This window comes from Lytechinus pictus, chromosome 18 (genome assembly GCF_037042905.1).
Source record: "Lytechinus pictus isolate F3 Inbred chromosome 18, Lp3.0, whole genome shotgun sequence".
Taxonomy (NCBI): Eukaryota; Metazoa; Echinodermata; class Echinoidea; order Temnopleuroida; family Toxopneustidae; genus Lytechinus; species Lytechinus pictus.
This window is the reverse complement of record NC_087262.1, coordinates 12,661,633-12,681,304: the sequence shown is the minus strand read 5'-3', so window position 1 is coordinate 12,681,304 and position 19,672 is coordinate 12,661,633. Positions and strand designations below refer to the sequence as shown.

Genomic DNA, 19,672 nt, shown 5'->3' with positions numbered 1-19,672 from the left:
ATTGTGTTCATCATTAATTCATTAAATGCAATCACACCCAGAATTTGACAGAGTACATTCTTCATGGGATTACAAAACTAGCTTGATCACCTCTCGACATTCAACGTTAGATATAAAATAATTAAAAACATGAAGTACACATTATAAAGATAGAGATTAAAGAAAAGGGAGAGAGAGAGAGAGACAGCAAGGGAGAGAGAGAGTCAGAGAGAGAGAGAGAGAAAGAGAGAGAGAGAGAGAGATGGAGAAGGGGAGGGGAAAGAATGCTTGTGAATACAAAATTGTTTGTGAAATACGGCGGCTGTGCATTGTGCATGAATAAAAATACAAAATAAATTCAAATTTACAACTTTGCAATATCATTGAGCCGGGACAGCATCAATAAATAAAAGATATTGGAACAACACACTGCAAGTACTAACTGTGTTTGACAAAGAAAGAAAGTCTGCAGCATAAAAAAATATCAATTAGCACAAAGATGATCTTACGATTTGCATATTGGACTTCTGTTAACAAACGTAACAGATGAACAAATATTACAAAATAATACTAGTATATCAATGTGATCCAATATGAATGAACATTTATGACCTTTAAATTAGTATGAACAGGCCTGGACTACACACTTCAGCAATATCAATTACACTTTGATTATGATTGTGTTTGAATATGAATTGTGTAATTGTTCAAATCAATTTTACTATGTCCCTGTGCACATTTTACCTTCATAAAAGTACCTGCAGCTGTAAGTTTTGTTTGACATACAGTTGCACTATGAAAAGATTAATGATGTCATCCAATACCTTCACCTACTTATCACATTCCCTGTCATACATATTTTTTGTATTATTCATTAAAAATACACTAATACAAAATATCAATGATATCATGGCCCCATAGCAGACCTGCCAATCTCTAGGAATGAAAAACTGTATTCTGTGATTAAAAAAACTGTATTTTTCCCCCCAAAAGTGTATTTCATAATAAAATGCTTGGCGCACTCGCTCATTGCGGCGCTCAAGCTGCATGCAAGCTAAAATGCGCACTGCTCTTGCAGATGAAAAAAAAACACATTAAAACATGTGTATATCTTCACACTGGTTTTAACAAAATGATTTTAAAAAAAGTTACCTGAAATTACTTAGATCTATTAACCATATTTGTGTACGTTTTATGAAATAGAGACATATAGAGATTATTTTTCTCAATAAATTACGATTTATTTTAAAAAAATAAAAAAATTAAAAAAAAGTATTTTTCAAAGAAAAAACATACTGCCGTATTTTGGTTGCAAAAACGTACTAAATACGGCTAAAACGTACTGGTTGGCAGGTCTGCCATAGGATTGAAGGTATGTGTTGCCAATCTGAAATTTAATTTGAGACTTATCATATCCACTCACATGTTTGTGTAACAAATGCTATCATCATTACAAGCATAGTTGGAGGTGGTAACAATTAGAATGGCAAGTGGAAACATACTTCTAAGGGCAAAATTAAATATTGGAGTAAGAAAAATCATGTTTTAAACCTTCTCTCAATCAACACAATCAACAGATCCACTATTTAAAAAAGGGGGTGCAAAGAGTAAATTTGAAAATAGACAATAGTAATATCTTTGAAAAATGTAAGTTATATGGGTGATTCCCTAAAGTATAGAGGGGGGCATTCCTTGTGCCCCCCCCCCCCTCCTTCATCCACCATTGCTGCAATTGATATGTGTAGCAAAATGATTTGTGGGAAAATATATTATGAAAACATATCTATGAACCCTGACATATTTTTGATGCTGCCAAAAAGTTGGCATCTATACAACATGATTACTTCACTCACAAGGGGAATGACATTAAAATTGTGTCTCAAAGCATACCTGTGGGCCCTGTAACACATTGCTTATTGACTGATTGTACATGTACAAATGAATGTAAGAACAACTAAACACATATTCCCATCCTGAAAAGTATCAACTTATACTGCTAAAGAACTGAAGGCATAACAAAGTCAATCTGTAAACAAATTTTCGGCATTACTCCTCTGTGTTTAAGATCGCATCTGTAATGAAAATCATAAGTCAGAAAAAATTTAATGCCGAAAAATTTTCGGCATTACACCTATATGTTTAAGATCGCATGCTCGATCTGTAATGAAAATCATAAGTCAGAAAAAATTGGAACCAGTGGGAATCGAACCTGCCATCTACTGCTTTCAGGGCAGCGACTTAACCACCAGGCTATTCTGGTTCACCGCCAAATCACGATGAACTGGAATTTAAATACCCTCGATCCTCTTCTTTCTGACTCATTAATATGCAAAGGCAGTCCGCCGTGGACAATAGATAGTAAATAAAGAGGTTTTAATAGGAGGAAATTATAATTTGTAAACAAATTTTCGGCATTACACCTAGATGTGTTTAAGATCGCATGCTCGATCTGTAATGAAAATCATAAGTCAGAAAAAATTGGAACCAGTGGGAATCGAACCTGCCATCTACTGCTTTCAGGGCAGCGACTTAACCACCCGGCTATTCTGGTTCACGGCCAAATAAAAAAAGTCAATTAAATCAAATCAACAAAGTCAACTAAAAAAACAGAATACAGGCATATTCAGGTGCAGTGACAAAAATCTTAAAAACAATTGAAACATTAAAAAAAATATATGCATATCCATATTTTGTTCACTGTAATATATTTGGCAAGAGCCTCATAAATTTTTTTTCTTTCTCTTTTGTCAGCGTGTACATATACTTTACATGTGATTGGCCTTGAATGAAATTTATATTTCCTGTTCACAAGTTCCACTATGAGAATTTATCAGCATTGATTTCTGAAACAGAAATCCAGGGGCATGTGTAAGATTCACATCAACCTTAAATTTAGACTGACCTCAAATCAATGTACCATGTTAAAATAAATTCATTAAAAATTTTATCTACAAACTGCATTTATCATTAATTAACCTGATGATTAGCATGTCTAATGATAAATGCACAAATTTACAGAAAGATTGAGTGACACAAAATGGCTGCTTGCACTACCGAATTGTGCATATCGGCCGATAAGTACTCCAGATTTCATATTGAGATCAGTAAAACGCCTTCTTTTGTTTTCTTCCTAAAAATGTCACAATAATCTTTAAAGACAGGAAATTATTTTTTTTTTTTTCTTGTACATTTTTTTGTATATCTAGGATATTAGGCAAATGATATTAAGCACCGTGCATGGAAAGCATTTTAAAACTCATGTAAATTAAACCAACACTTCTGCTTAATTTTGTAATTCAAAGACCTCTAAATAACAGTATTTTTTACAAGAAAATGTACAGAGCTCACAAAATATACTTCATAATTCCATTATTCTCTATCAAAAAATATATACATCAACATTATATTAGCATCTAAAATATCAATTTTTACACAAATGGTTATTACTAAATAAATAACTAATAATAAGGAATGGTTTAAAATGCACAGCACACAGAAAATTTGATCTAAAAGTTTTTGAAATAATACTTAGCTGGTTAAGAAGTAAAAAAATACAAGTAAAATAAACATTAAAATAGAAACTTCATTCATCAGTGATGACTTTTTTCTAAGATTTTCAGCACAGATTTTAAATAAAGAAACTTCCTTGACACATCCAGGAAACACATAGAACAGTTGTGAAAAAAAATTCTCAGGATAAAAATAAACCATCTCTTATCACAAAAATGCACAGAGATTTGAACAGCAATATTCAGCCCTTTAAAAAATGTTTTGTTTGACCCTTAAAACAAAAACAAAAAATTCTAAATTTTCTGGTATGCAAACGAAATGAAATGTACCTGAATCCGATAAAGGACTTTGTGAAGCTGCATCCACACCACAAGATGTCATTCCTCAGTTCAACTCCTCAAACTTTGTCCTGCGAATGCTCTATGTACTTGGCTATCAAGGAATTGGCGTATGTCTGCTCATCCTTGGACAATAGTCTATGTTCATACATGTTGGTTGGGAATCCATTCTTGATGCTGGCATTGCCGGTCAGTGACACACCAGAGTCAGCCTCCTGGATGATCTTCTCAGCCAAAGTATCCAAGTCATTAGGGGTCAAAGGTGAAAATATCCCACCGCTGCCACCGTTTTTGTCAAGGTCAGGTTTCTGAAGGTCGGATATCGTTTGGGTGGAAAATAGGTCTTCTCTGCCACTGGGATTCTCAACTACCTTGGAATGAGGTGAAAGTTTTGATGCCTTTGTGTGTTGAGGAATGGTGGAAACTATCCCTGTGGCTGGATCACTAACCCTGGAAAGACTACCTGAAGTGACTTTGCTGTCAGTGCCTGTCCCCGTGATCGGTAAATCTCTAGATTTAGGAGGACTTGCATTACCAGCCAAAACTGGTTGAATGGAGGGATCACTGCATGTTTCATATCCACCCATGCTTCCATTTGCAAGTGGTGGATGTATGTCCTTACTTGATGGCGATGCAGTTGTCATTTTCCTTTTGCTGTCATTGCCGGAGTTAGTCAGAGAATGAGTAGGGGGTAAGCTCTGTACAGATGATGGATTAGTTTGCTGAGTAGGAACTGTTCTTTTGTTGGCTTTCACTGGAGTACGCTCAGCCAATACATGAGGTTTTCTTAATTCATCAGGAAGAGGCTTGTACTCATCAGACATGTCATCACTACTGCTTCGTATTGGAGAAACAGCACGTTGGACATAGGATCTCTCTGGTGATGTCTTCTGCCTATAACTCAAAGACGTCCCCAACCCAAGTGTTGGAGATGTCTTTAACAGCTCATCCCCTGTCCCAACACTCATATCCAATCTCGTTAAGCTCACAGTCCTAGTAGGACTTCTCCTGAAACCTGCACCATTGGAATGTACAGCAGATTGAAGGGATGACGGTTGCTGCATTGCTTCTGATGTTCTAGATGACCTACTTCTAAACTGGAATTTTCGCCATCGTGGTACATTTCTTGGTGGCAAAAATGGCAAATTCTCTCTACTTGATGATAATGCTATTGATTCAAACTGTTTATCTTCACTGAGTCTCCTTGCTAAATCTGGATATTTCTCTCCAGGAATGTTGTTGTCAAGGCGTATCCTTCCGAGTTCTTCCTGAATCCACTTTCTTTCCACCTCAAGTGTGGGCACATTTTGTTCCATCTTTGGCTCCTCTTTCTTTGACACAATGTCAGTAGTAGGATGCTCTGCATCAATGTCTTCCCTGGCTTTACGTGAAATACTCCTCAGAGACTCCAGGCTCGAGGACAGTGATGAGAACTTCAGCTTGTTCCGCTGCACCATGGGTGTATAGTAGGGTGTTAGACCGTCTTCCCTAAGTAACACTTTGCTAGAATCCGATGCTTCATACATGACAGTCTGCTTGTTGACGGCTGAGGTCCTGCCTACAGAATTCTCATCAGCGGTGACATAGTCTGGGCTTGTTTCCAAGTAAGATTCGTCTATCAGAGTGTCATCTTTAACTTGGGAATCTCCAGAATAGACTGGACTGTCCCCTTGATCTCCTTCAGGGGATGTCTGTGCCCGAGCAACAATCAGTCCGCCGAGGCTTGGCCTTCTCTCTGAAGCAGACAATAATCTACCGATGGGCGAGGAGACATTACTTGACATGAAGAGATCACTGGCCCTTGACTCTGTCTCACTCTCAATCTCAGACGGTGTCTCAAGATCACGTGGACGAGCAACATACTGTGCAATCGTCCTCATCTCATTCTCTGGGCTGGGGCTCATGGCAAGGTACTTCCAGTCAACAACTGCAACAGGTGTTTCTCGCGGGTAGTTCAGAGCTCCCTGTGTGTCGTCTTCACCATCTATGTGCATGGTTCCGTCGCTTCCTGCATCCAACGATGCCAGAGGCAATGTCAATGACACCTTTGAGCTCGGCAATTCCTGCATAGATCCTCTACCATCATTCCTTATAACAAAAGCTCTGGACACCAGCTGATCTGTTGGAACAGTTGCCTTGGCATCAACCCTTCCACTGTCCTCATCAAAATCATTCCCCAAACTCTTGTGAGCAAGTCCACTGTCATCAGATGATTTAGGATATGTGTTTCTCAGGATCCCTTCTTTTGCACTGTTTGAAAAATTATCACTTGTTGCAGAACCACTCTGTCCACCTCTCACATTAAAAGAATGCAATGCTTCAGACTGATAACCCAAGTGATCCATTGGGTTGTTTCTCACATTCTGTTCAGACTGAACCCCGCTAGGGTGTGATCTCATCAAAACTTCAGAGCTACTATCTTTCTGAGTTTCTTTAACACAATCTGTCCTTTCTTCACCATGTTTTACAGCATCCCTATGAGATTCCCTTTCTTCTCTGGTGTACTTCACCATGATTGTTTCTAGCTCCTTGTACTTCTGCATCTGCTCTTCAATCTCCTGTCTCCCTTCCTCAACCTCCTTCTTCAGTTGTGCCCTCTCTTCCCTCAGTCTCTCACCTTCCACTTGGGCGAGACCCAATTCGGCCTTGACCTTAGCCATCTCCACCTCATGGTTGGTGTTGCTTTCAGCGCTCTGCTGAATGGCCTTCAGCCGTCTGTTCTCCGCATGAGCTTTTGTAAGGAGCTCCTGGAGTTTGCGCATGCTCTCTGTCTCTGTCTTCATGGCAAGAAGTCTGGTCTCATGCTCTGACTGGGCCTCCAGGATTGGAGAAGGTACGTTGTCCTGGATCTCCCGACGACTGCCATCTTTTCCTGGAGATGGTAGGGACTGGAAGCCTGTATCTGCATCTGCATAGACAAAATGATTTTAAATATTTTCTAGTGTCGAGTCCACTTGTTGATTTACCTATACAGAACATTGCCTTTACAAATCTCTTTAACTAGTCAGATGCAATAGGTTTTTCATCCAGGGTTGCATTAATTCATTTCATTGACCACGGTCATTGATTGAAATTTCAGAACATACAAAATAAAGAATATTGGTGACAAAAATTTAATAGACAACCTTTCAAATCTTGAACTTTGATTGGTCAAAAGGGTGTGGTAAGAAACATGCAATCTAATGAAGGCAATGACACACTGTAGGATAATAGCTTTGACAAAGGATTACCTGACATAGCAGCCATGAGATCATCACCAGTCACCTGGTAGCCAGTGTCGGCAGCAAACTTGAGACGGAAGTTCTCAGCAGTCAGTCGCTCTACGTCCATCTCTAGTCTCTCTACAGCGGCCTGCATACATATACAAAACAATACAATATGAAGAATACTTTTTACATTCAAGTCTCGCACAACTTTTGAGACCAAATTTGCTACCCCCGGGTACGCGGTTCCGAAATTACGCAACATTTTGTAAGTGCATATAGACCCAAAATTGCACAAAAACGTGAATTTGTGTACAAATCCAATGCAAATAGTGTTTTTAGCCAAAATTAATAAATGTATTATTATTTTTCCTTTTACTGATTGAAATCAATTAATTCCATCTTATTTATGGTCAAAATAAAGTCCCCGACAATTTCCATTGAAAAAACAATAAAAACAGAAAGTCAAAAAATACATAAGAAATTTAGAAAACAATAAAATACATAAGAAAATAAATGTGATTTTGAATTTTTTTTTAGTACATTTGATCAGATTCATATAAAGTGTCTGTGTACCAAAAATTAGCCTTTTAGGGGCATTATTTAGTTAGTTAAAGCAAACTTTTGATTTTACGCATAAATTAGCATAATCGATTAGCAATGAGATTTTTCGAAGAATTTGATCTTGTAGTTTTTAAGATTATGCCATGGGTAACGCGCGTGCTAAGTTTCGTCGCGATCGACGGCCGAGATCATAAGGGGGGGGCTGAATCAGCCCCCCCCCCCCCAGTCTTCTTAGGCATCGAAATAGCCCAGTCTATTTAGGGTTAAACCTCTTTTTTTAACCCCAATACTCCTGATTTGACCATTTTTTTCTTTAAAAAGGTGTCAAAATGCTCAGGAGCACAAACTGCATCTTTTGAGCAGGTCCTCTTTGTGATTTGAGACATTTTTTTCACCCTGCATGGCCAACCAATAATTGTATGCTACTTCCGTTTACTCTGCTTTTTCCTAATTTTTTACAGGTGAAGCCAACCATCTTATCTATCCTTAACAGATAATTAAGAATGATTGCCAGGGCCTACTGATAACATTCTAATTTGTCGTTCTCAAGTACATAATGCTTGTTCATCGTCATCAATATGGCTTATTCAGCACCTTTCCAAGAAAAGGGCTGGTAAAATGTCATTCCCTGTGGTCGCTGCAAAAGAATGGAATCATCTACCTGCTGCAGTAAAGACGGTCTCCTATGTTGACCAGTTCAAGAACGCCATTACATGTAAAACCATCTACTTTGGATGGATTTCATGGACTAAGCTGATCATTCTGAGGTGTTGAATTATTGTTATAGTGGCCCAAACATGGAGTAGTATGTGTGCACAGCTTTGTAACCAAAAGGAAAAGGAGTTGAGAGTCAAATGAGCTGATTCATTGTACCTCTACTGTTAGAGCTTTATGTCACAATTGGCTATCCACAACTTTACACCAGAGTTTAAATGAAACCCAACTTTAGAATAAGGGTCAGTAAATGGGGTATCCAAGGGCATGGCCAATGAAGTTACCAAGCATTTGACAACTGAGCTGACCCACCAATTTGATGATATCAGTCAAATTCAGTAGATCAGACAATAATAATACTAGTTACATTTATACAGCGCTTCATACATTGGTCTACAAGTGCTCTACATTGTAAATCATTATTACCCTGGTCATAGGATCCATCACTGTTCCATACATACAGTGTACCATTTCCACTCCCTGGGGAGTATCCTGGCCAGGCAACCGTTTATCGGTGCACATGTGCCAATCTAATCACATTGACGTTTACATCCTACCAGGTACCCATTTAACACCTGGGTGGAGAGTGACAAACGTGGATAAGTGCCTTGCCAAAGGACATTAGCACCGGGTGGGATTCAAACCCTCGACCCTTGGTTTAAGACGCAAGTTATTGAACCACTACACCTTCACAACACCATGGCTCCAAGATTGATACATACCTGTAAATTCTCACATCTTTTCCTGTCCTCGGCTCCAGCCTCTCTTGCCGTGGCTAGTTCCTGGAAGAGTCTCTGGTTCTCCCTCCTCAACATCTCTAGCTCTCCAACCAAACGATTGATGACTTCTTCCTCCTGACTGGAAAACCTTTCATTTAGCTGAGAAGATAAACATTGATAGAGATAAAGGTTATCTCGAGAAAGACTTCTGACCCTTTTAGACATGAGAAGAGTGTTGTGGACTGGAGGTTCAGACTCTTGCCTTTGAAAAAGTGGTTCATGGCTTAGAATCTATGGCATACACTGCAATTTCTTTCAAAAAATTGATCCATATTGTGCTGCTCTCAACCCAGGAGGGTAGTACCAAACCAAGGTACCAAGCAAGGTTAATTCCTTGAAAGCAGCAAGAGCCTTTAAGCAGCTGGAGTTAACATACAGCAAATAGATGTAATATCATTATTATTAGTAAAATAGTAGTGTGTTATCCTTGAAATTTGAAACAATGCAGAATTTCTGGAACTACACAGGTTATCACCCTGTGATTGTTCTTTAAAATAAAGGATTTTTGTTTTCTAATATGAAGAAAACTTGAAACCCAAATTAGCACGCTCAAAAGGGTGCAGTTACATGAATTTTTATCAATGTCCACTATTGAAGTAAATCCACTATTGAAGTAAATGGTATTAAACCTACATCAGAAATTCAAGCTTTTAAAAGATATAATAATGATTAAAATGATCAACAGAACCATGTACACTGTACTTCAAGTAGAATGCAAATTTCTTTCATGAGTCTATTCTCATGAGTATGACTCATATTGCACTGCAGCATCAAGAATCCAAATGATCAAAACTTATTTCACAATTAAAGTTTCCCTAAATATTTAAAAATTGAATAAACACCCAGAGCAGACAATTATTGTTGCATATTATTTTTATCAAGAGACAACACCGTTAACATATAGAATGTACATGTACATGCAACTGTTCAGCTGATCTTCACAAACGGAATCCAAACAAGAATCTTAAGATAATCAAGAAAACACAAACATGTACATGCAGTGGCGGACCGTGACCCGGATGAGACAAAGCATTGGAGGGGCACAGTATTGTGTGTGAACAATGCTGTGCCCCTCCAATGCTTTGTCTCCTCCGGGTCACGGTCCGCCACTGTGTACATGTAACTTCTAGAGTGAAAAATCTTCTTAGTGATAATTTTTTCCCAACAACTATAAGCTAGAATATGATGAATGTCAGTTAAAAATATCAGAACCGGTATGTACAGAGGAAGATTATAGTGGCAATGTTTCATAGTACAGACTAGATCTGTGACAAATCCACACAAGAATATCAAGATCATCAAAAGAACATCCAACAGCTAGAGCGAAACATGTCCTACTGGAAGTGGCAAAGTTTGTTCCAAGGATTTTAAAAGAAATTACAAAAGAAATATACATATGAAACATCTGAGTGGCAAATTTCTGTTTCCAGTAGAGACTAGCTCAATGAGAAATCTCAACTAACATTTGAAAGATCATCAAGAAAGAATATCAGAGCTGCTAGAGTATTCTCCATTTCTCCTCAGTTCATAGGTGGCAATTTCTTTCAAGTACAGACTAGCTTCATGAGGAAACCAAACCAGTAAAATATTTTCTAATTCTCCATTCTCCTTAGTCGGTGAATGCAAGCGGAATCCATACAAAAATCTGGTTAGTCACAGACAGACACAGAAAAGGTTGACGGCTACTGAACTTAAAATGAAGAAACCAAACAGTCATATTAACCACAAGATTATTCTCCATTTCTCCTTAGTCAGTCAGTGGAAATGTTTTTTTCCAGTACATGCTACATTACAAGTTTTTACACACAAGTGAAATCCATACAAAAATCTGATTAGTTAGTCACGGAGAGGCATAATTTCCATAAAGAATCTTAACAATCATTTCAACCTCCAGAATATTTTCAATTTTTCCTTAGTTTGTGAGTGGAAATATTTTTTCCGGTACATACTGGATACATGTACTTACAAACGGAATCCATACAAAAATTTGATTAGTCACAGACCGAAATGCAGAAAATGTGAAGTTTGATGGCTACTAGAATAAATTTCGTAAATTTCCATGAAGAATCAAAACAATCATTTTAACCTCCAGAGTATTTTCCATTTTTCCTTAGCTGGTGAGCGGAAATTTTTTTCCAGTACAGGCTGCATACTCTGCAATGTCTAATAATCATTTCCCGAAGTGTATGTATGTATTAATTCAGACACAAAAATAAGATAAAACAAATAATGCTCAGGATACCTTTTTGGTTAAGAAGTCCTCCCTAGCTTTTGCTTCATTGAGCTCTTGCCTAAGCTGTTTGCCCTCCGTTCCGATCGCTTCCAGCATAGAGAGCAGCTCATCGCTGCGACTGCCAGAGAGGTCAAGACCTTTTGGTATCATTATCGATAATTCTTCACCTAAAATGGAAAAGGAATAATAATTGTCAAAGACATTACGTAGGTATGCCTCTTTGAATTTTATGAAAATAAAAGACTTGAGATGGTATGCTGCAATGGCCTTTGATTTATTTAGAGCTTTGCATAGATATAAACAATTTGTGAAAACCAATGACGAATATTTGACTTTTGGTGGGTGTATCATAAAGCTCTTTGTAAGTTACGAATGACTTTACGAGCGACAGGTGATCATTTCTTGTGGCAAATGATATACACCTGATTTGCATTGGTGTTGATGTAGTTCCTAAGAAAGGATCATCAGTCATTCCTAACATCGCTTGTAACTTATGAACAGCTTTATGAAACACCCGCCAGGACAACCATACCAACTTGATAGTGGATTTTGTAATTTAACAGAGAAGATGTTGATATTAATTCTAAAGTGATATTGCAGTATTAAACCATCCCTTGCCCAAACAACAATGATGAACCAGCTTACCTCTCCTTAACAGAGCAAGATCCTCAGTGGTGAAAGACTTTTCAATAGAAGAGTCTGCTTCGTTTGTTTTCCTCTCATCCTCTTTGGTTCTTCCCCTGCTAACTTGTCCTTCTGCAGTCCTGGCACCATCTCCATCTTCTCTCACAAAGGCGCAAATCCTGCTGCTCACTTTCACATCCACTTTCTCGTGTTCTTTGATCTCTTCTTCTCCATCTTGTCTTTTTTGTCGTTCACTCAATCCTCCTTTTTCTTCCCTCAATCTCAAATTGTCTTTGGTGGATGACGTTGGCATTTGTTTGTTTTCTACTTCAGCACTTGTCATATTTTTCTCAATCTCAGTTAATGTCCTGTCATCCCTAATCCTTGTCTTTGTAAATTTCTGTATTGATGAAGTCCTGTCGTCCAAAGCAACATCTTTTTCCGTCTTTTCTTCTAGCTGCTCCTTGTTCACCTCATCGTCTTGTTCAATATCTGAAAGGTCTAGCTCTACTCTGTCCTCAGCCCGTTTGGTGCTATTTTGATCACTACCAACTTTCTGCATTCTTCTTTGTCCATGCTGCTGTTCGGTCTCTTGCTTCAGGAATAGTCCAGCATGCCCCCTCTGTCCGATATCACCAGCATCATCGACTCCATCCCTCTGATGGTTAAGCTCCAGGAACTGCTTCTGCTTCGAGTTTGGCGTACTCGTCTGGACAGGTTGGATAGTCGAGAGCTTCTGGGTCTTGCGGACAGGTATTCCTGAAGGCATCTTGAAGCCTTTGTCCGTTGACGATGCCATATGCTTCTGCTCATCCGTTGCTTCCTGGTGTCGCTTTCTTGAGGAACTCTCAGGGATAGGTGCACTGTCTTCAGTCTTGGACGGTGGTTGATGCAGTCTGGCACTTGATACAGGAATCTTACTTGGTAAAGGTGCCGTTTTCTAGACAGGAAATAATAGGGAAACTCAATCAGCAATCAAAATATCTAAGTCAGGTCTGATGATATATTCTCTGCCATAATCTTTACAATAGATTTTGTCTAGGACCCTTTACCACAATAATAATTGCTTGACTGTAGGGCTGATTTTTATGTTTGATTACATTTGTTCACAACATGCAATTGATCATACAAATCAACTTTGCAATCGATTGCTATAAATCTTTGGGATATGGGCCCCCTGTGATGAACAATCATCAGGACCTGATTCATAATACTTATTATCGATATATTCTGAAAATGTTCTATGGTAAACTTGCTTTTTATCATGGAAATATCACAAATTCAATTGCTTATAACTTGTCAGTTGCTTATAACTTGTTATTAATAATAATTGCTTATATTATAACTTGTCATTAATAATTAATACAGCTTATAACTTGTCATTAATAATCACAAGTTTATTGAAATGAGACAAAATATCCACGGGTTCATTAATAATATATACTAATATTACAATAAATGATGCATAAAGCCAATGCAGACTTGAAAAAAGTCTCAATTACAAGAATGTGCAGTTGTACAATCAAAGAAGCGTACCCAAAGTAATACACTAAAAATATGCTGAAGTACTGTACACCGAAAAGCTACCTTTTAAAGGTAATTCAAATTTGGCCTCCAAATACTGAAAATAGCAGACACTTTATACGTTTGCTCTTACAGAAGAAATTTTACTTTTTTTGCTTCATTTTCCCAGAGTCGGGCAATATACTGTAAATTACAGTATTTTTGGCAAAAAATTATGCGTATGAAGTCCTGGGCTTACCTTCCGTACAACGGGTTCTGTGTTATCGCCCTCGCCCGTCACTGCGTCATGTGAGGGAGGGGTGCGGTGGGAGGTGGACGAGGGGTGGGGCTTAGCGGATGTTGATGATACAGAGGGGGATCGCATGAATTTGAAACTAAAAGTTTGGGATAGGGAATTAGCAGTCTGTGGGCGGGGTTAGTAGTTAAAAAGGGAGAGAGGAGATAAGGAGGAATACTACTTTAGAAAATGAAGCATATACACTGTACGTGTTAAACACAAATATTGAATACAATATAAAACACAATTTTTTAATACAATATAATACACAGCAATTCAGTATATATTTTTAATACAAGAAATTATTGTTAATATGCAATTGCGCGACAGTGATCTTCCATTTACAAAAGCGCCTTTTTTGTTTCTCAAAATCTGTAATACTGTTTAAAACTTGATCTATAAAATGAATTCCATTTTGTCATAGAAAATGTGCACATGAATTTGTTTTGCAAAGGTAAAATGAATTTTCACGCAAAAAGGAAAGAACAAAAACAGATTGTCAATTTTGATACCAAGGCCCATCTTGCTTAAAAGAGTTACGATTAATTCGATCAACCACAACTATAGAAAGCCAGCAACGTTAACATCTAAAATGCATGTTTATTTGAAGTATTTTCTAGATGTGATGTATACGGTAATCATACATTCAAAGTTATTTTTGAAAATTAAGTGTGCTTTGTTTACAAAAAATATCATGCAAGTTTCCTGGAGAAATCATTATGACATTGTTAGATTTCTGTATTGTTTAAGATGATCAGATCAACATAACTCTTTGTAAGACGGGGCCCAGGAAACGGAATATCACTGTCCCTAAATTCATGGCAGTACAAACAACAAGTGCAACTGAGCATATATCTATGGAAGATTAATAACCTTCAATATTACACACCAAGGGGTCATGTTCTAGTTACTTTATTGTCTTTTACTCTTAATATATTAAAATCATATTTATCATATATCTGTGTGATACTAAATCCATTTGAATATTGTACCTAACATATTCTTTACTTTCCATTTCAAAAATGATTTCTGCAAATTTAGATAGCAACAATAATTTACAATGTGATAAAAAAAATACCATGAAAGTTTATGGGACAATTAAATTTTATACCAGAATTAGTAACAGCATACAGTCATGTACATGTATGAATTCAAGGGTAAATTACAAATTTTGTCATGGGGCTTTTTAAATGATGAATAAACATTTCATTGTTTAATTTCAGCTCATTAGTCAAATAAAAGTAGGTCATCATACCATCAACATCATCAAGGTAACTTGCTCTTGACCCCATAATGTGCAATAATTAAATAAACAATAGGGAAAACACAATGTATATGCTTTAATAACTAGTGTCCCAAACCTCATTAAAACCACAATTTTAGAATCATCTATAAACGTGTATTGTTGATCATCCAATATGTATATTTACATGCCTATGTATCAAATTATTTATACTGTATATAAATTACGTAACCCTAAGGATAGCGTGACCACTCTACCTGGAGTTCACATGATGTTAACGAGCATTAGGTACCCTCATTTAAAGTGTCGTGTGACATATGTTTGCCTCTTTCCAAGGCAATGGTGAGTAATGGAGTATAAATGTGTTTATTGGTCACATTTGCAAAAACTGACCCAAATCAGACCCCAAAGTGACTTGAAAATGAAAATCCCTACTGACCCATTTATCTTAATTAAAATATATATACCTGCAAATGTATATTTGTCATGTGATATGACAGTTATAATTGTCAATTACCCCATATATAAAAATAAAAAAATTAATAAAGAAATGAATCACTGTTAATTTACATTTTTCTTGTCAAGATAAAGGCCAATTTATCAAGCATGACTTCATTTATGAAGCAAAATATTTAGTCGCCAGTAATAATGTGATTGGTTTAATTATCTATTGAACAATACCCAAGAATATATTTTAAGCATAGTAATATGGTTGTTAATAGATTGTTAGTGAAACATTTTAAAGGGACATAAAAATGCATGTGGGGCTTGTGATACAGGTATATGTAGGGTCCATTCAGACACAATGACAGGCGTCATAATATGATGTACTTCGAATGGTCCACAAATCACAATAATACAATATAGGATGAATAAGTTGATATTATAATATACAAATGAACCGAATATAATATAAATAGTGTGAATATGATAGAAATGCATATACATGTATATTATAGTGAAAAAATGAATATTAGTATTTCCATACATATTACAACCACCCGGTCACACATTTACCATTTAAGTTTACTTCCATGCTTTTACACACATGTACCCTCACTTGTTAAACATGTATATATATATAGTCTCATTTACACTAATCATTGATTTTCAGTAAATGAACTGTCTTTGTTGTGGTAAATGACCATAATTTTGATACATAATAGAGGTGGATACTGCCCACTTTCTCAAAAAAAATTTTAATATAAATATTATGTAACATTTTTACAGCACTTAACACAAGTATTTCTAAACACTGCATACTACATGTATTACCCGGCTTTAGCACAACTGATCAGACGCTCGAGCATTCAAGGAATTCCTTCCTGCCAGGTACCCATTTACTAAACCTGGGTGGAGAGTGGCAATGTAGGTAAACCCTGAGTGCTGTGGTGGGATTTGAACCCTGGATACTTATCCAATGAGCCACAACAAATCAAGTACCATAAAGTCAATAAAAATTTCTTATTAATAATTTTTTTTAAATAATCATAAATTGTGTAAATAAGACTACATAAAGAGCAAGTGAGGGTACATGTACATTATATAATACAGAAGATAAAAACAAAACAGATTATTTACCTCTTCTGTCAATCCTTCTGGCAAGCCTGCTGAGGTGTTTATATCAGAACTCTTCTCCGAAGGATCGTTGTCAGTAGCAAGCTGTGTTACCTACAATACAGAAAAGCATGAAAATTGCTTTATAATGGGGAGCGTTTCATGAAAGAACTTTAATATGGGTGCTCTGTATGTGACTGAGATTTTTTCAAACGTTTATCAGAAATGATTATTCATGTCTGGGACCGACCTTTAATAACATCACCATCCGAAAGACATGACCAGGGCTCCAACCTGAAATCAATTTGTAACTTCCCCATGTACATGTAGCTTGGATTATAGGTGCACGCCACAATGCCCAGTTGTGTTTTATCTGACAAGGTCTGTTTTACACGACAGTTACAATAGTAACATCCGGGGCCCCATCTTACAAAGAGTTGCGATTGATCCGATCAATTGCAACTATGGAAAGCCAGCAACGACAATACCTAAAATACAAGTTTGTTCAAAATAACTTCTAGAAATAACGTATATTCATACATTCACTGTTTTCTTGACAATTCAGTATGCTTCTCTTTGTTTTCAAAGGACATTGTGCAAATTTCCTAAAGAAAAAAATTATGACAATGATGGATTTCTATATACTTGAGATTGATCGGATCAGTCATACATGTAACTCTTTGTAAGACGGGGTCCCGGACGCCTTTGCCCCTCAGCCAATCAAAATCAAGGAAAGGTGTCAGCTCTGACAACTTGTTGGATTACAAATGTTTATTAAAAGTCCCCTGATAAGTTTTTTTCACTGGCAAAATGTTATAAGCTACTGGAAATCCTGTTCTTGTATCTGATTGGCTGAGAGCAAAGTAGTCAGTGAAAATTACTGTCAAAACATTTCATGAAATGCTCCCCTGGAAATGTAGAAAGGCTCATCATTTCTTTCATCTTGCCAAACTGTCTTCTAAATTTGACACACTGTATCTTTGTAATCTGCAAATGTACTAAGTTATGGATTGCTTTTGCATCTGAAAATATATATATTAAAAATATGCTTTAAATCTAAATGTGACAAAAATCTTCCACTCTCTCATATATCTATTTTACAACTCGTCTTAGTGTTTTCTTTCTTCCTGATCGGTTCCCTTGCTATATTTAAATGTAGAAAATTCATTTGTATTTTATGAAATTAATATTATAAATAAATTGAATTGAATCACGTAAAGTCATTATTAAAGGCAAAGTGGAACAACTACAAGGGGAAGTTCACTCTTGGGAACAAAAAATAATGTTTGGAAGGAATAAAATAGAGATAGAGAATGAATAATGTTTCTCATAACTATAAAGGAAAGAAATAGATAACTCAATATTGAAATGGAGTGAACAGATCACACAACAAACTCATGTGCATGCTGTATTTGTATGCTTACTTTGGAGCAAGTAGCTATAAACCAGTTTTGAAACTCTATGTAATCTTAGTACTGTTGATGACTGTACAAAGCATTATATTACCTTTCTGCGGAGAAGTGCAAGATAGATAGTGAGGGCATGTTCCTCTACTGTTCCTTTTATTACATCTGCTGGGCTGTAAATAACGAAAACACAATTTTTCATGAAATAATGCACATACCATGTAAATGGACAATTCCACGACATAATTCTGTTCCCAATGTATTTGAAGTCTGTGCGGCTGTTTTAACCTTGCCTTTACAATGCCTGTTCTATCACCTCAACTTTTTAAAGCAGAGCTAAGAGCTTTTGAACAGGGTCAATAATGTGAAAAATGGACGAGTATCATCTTTTGTGCCAATCTTAAAGAAGTACAGTAGCCATTGAATTTTTTACATGCCCCAATGTCTGCAAAATTTCAAATATTCAACTCTTAGATATCTAGCGCCCTTGCTCAGGGATGCTATGTTTTTCTTTAAAAAAAACCTCCTTCAACCTCTTCGAGCACAATTCTTACAAATTTATTGATTGGGCATCAGAAAGATACAGACAAGATTACTGTATATCCTAAATTTACAAATTTCATGCTTTGGAATAGGTTTGATATCAAAAAGTATAAAAAAACAAATATATTTCATTTTAATTGGGGACCCGATCAAAATAATTTTTCAGGTAAATCCGCAAGTCATCCTTTAAAACGTATTTTTATTTCTTATCCTCCTCAGCACAACTGTTTCAGAGCATACAGATTTACATAAACTAGTAATGAAGTGAAAGTGATAGACGCATTTGAGGTGGTTCCTTAAAGAACAAGTCACCAATTGTGTATAAAGCTTTCATAACTTCCAATAGAGATTCATGAAATAACCCTAACTTGGACTTGGGTGAACAACAAGACCTATCTTGTATAGGATTGATTTATGTTTTCGTTTATATATGTATTTGTTTGTATATTGTATGTTTGTATTTTTTAAACGTGTCCACTGGACCTCTCAGAACAACCTGTGGCTGAAGAGGGCCGTCCAGCCCACAAGTGGAGAATAAATAAATAAATAAAATATCTCTTCTGGTCATGTTTTTGTCATTGTTTGTTTGCCTCCATTGTTCAATTTAAGATTCCGACTTTACCTGAGCAAAGACTTGGCAATTCCAAAATGTTCCTCCGAAGCAATCAATGCACTAGTCAAGTTGTTCACATACGTCTCCTAAAGTAATTGAAAAGCAGGGAATGAAATAAAACAACCAAAAGATCTCATGGAAAACGAAGTAATTTATTTCTTCTTTGTTTAGAATACCACTATTTTTCTACAAAATACTGGAATGTTTTACTTTTTAGCATATGATTGCTAACTAGGCCCTGTACTGTGACCTGTTGTATGAGGAATATTCTCTGTTAATTTGTTATCTACCAAACTTATTTACATAATTCATCATTTCAATCAATTCTGATAATATCAAAATATACTAATATTCTTCTCTTCCTTACTCTTCTTTTCCTTCTCTTGCTTTGTATGTTCTTTGTTTTCTCTCTTTTTGCCACCCTTCCTTCTTTTTCTTCTCCTTCTCTTTCTTTTTTTTTTCTCCCCCTCCTGCTTTGTCTTCTTCTTGTTGTTTACATCATCATCCTCATCATAATCATCATCACCTTCATCACCATCCTCATCCTCATCATCATCTTCATCAT

At 36.5% G+C, this 19,672-nt stretch overlaps 1 protein-coding gene across 3 annotated transcripts in view; it reads right to left on the bottom strand.

Annotated features, from left to right (window-relative positions):
* Positions 1-2,469: 2,469 nt before the first annotated feature.
* LOC129281839 (uncharacterized) overlaps positions 2,470-19,672 on the bottom strand; it is a 24,898-nt gene continuing 7,695 nt past the window's right edge. Inside the window, exons 8-16 of one of the 3 annotated variants that reach the window (XM_064113527.1) lie at positions 19,117-19,193; positions 18,052-18,124; positions 16,570-16,659; positions 13,707-13,871; positions 11,966-12,884; positions 11,330-11,487; positions 9,031-9,186; positions 7,058-7,178; positions 2,470-6,735 (exon numbers count right to left, since the gene is read on the bottom strand). In XM_064113527.1, the coding sequence (XP_063969597.1) occupies positions 3,887-6,735; positions 7,058-7,178; positions 9,031-9,186; positions 11,330-11,487; positions 11,966-12,884; positions 13,707-13,871; positions 16,570-16,659; positions 18,052-18,124; positions 19,117-19,193 (4,608 nt within the window). In that variant the 3' untranslated portion in view covers positions 2,470-3,886. The remainder of the gene's footprint in view (positions 6,736-7,057; positions 7,179-9,030; positions 9,187-11,329; positions 11,488-11,965; positions 12,885-13,706; positions 13,872-16,569; positions 16,660-18,051; positions 18,125-19,116; positions 19,194-19,672) is intronic. The other 2 variants (XM_064113528.1, XM_064113529.1) reach the window with 2 other exon arrangements.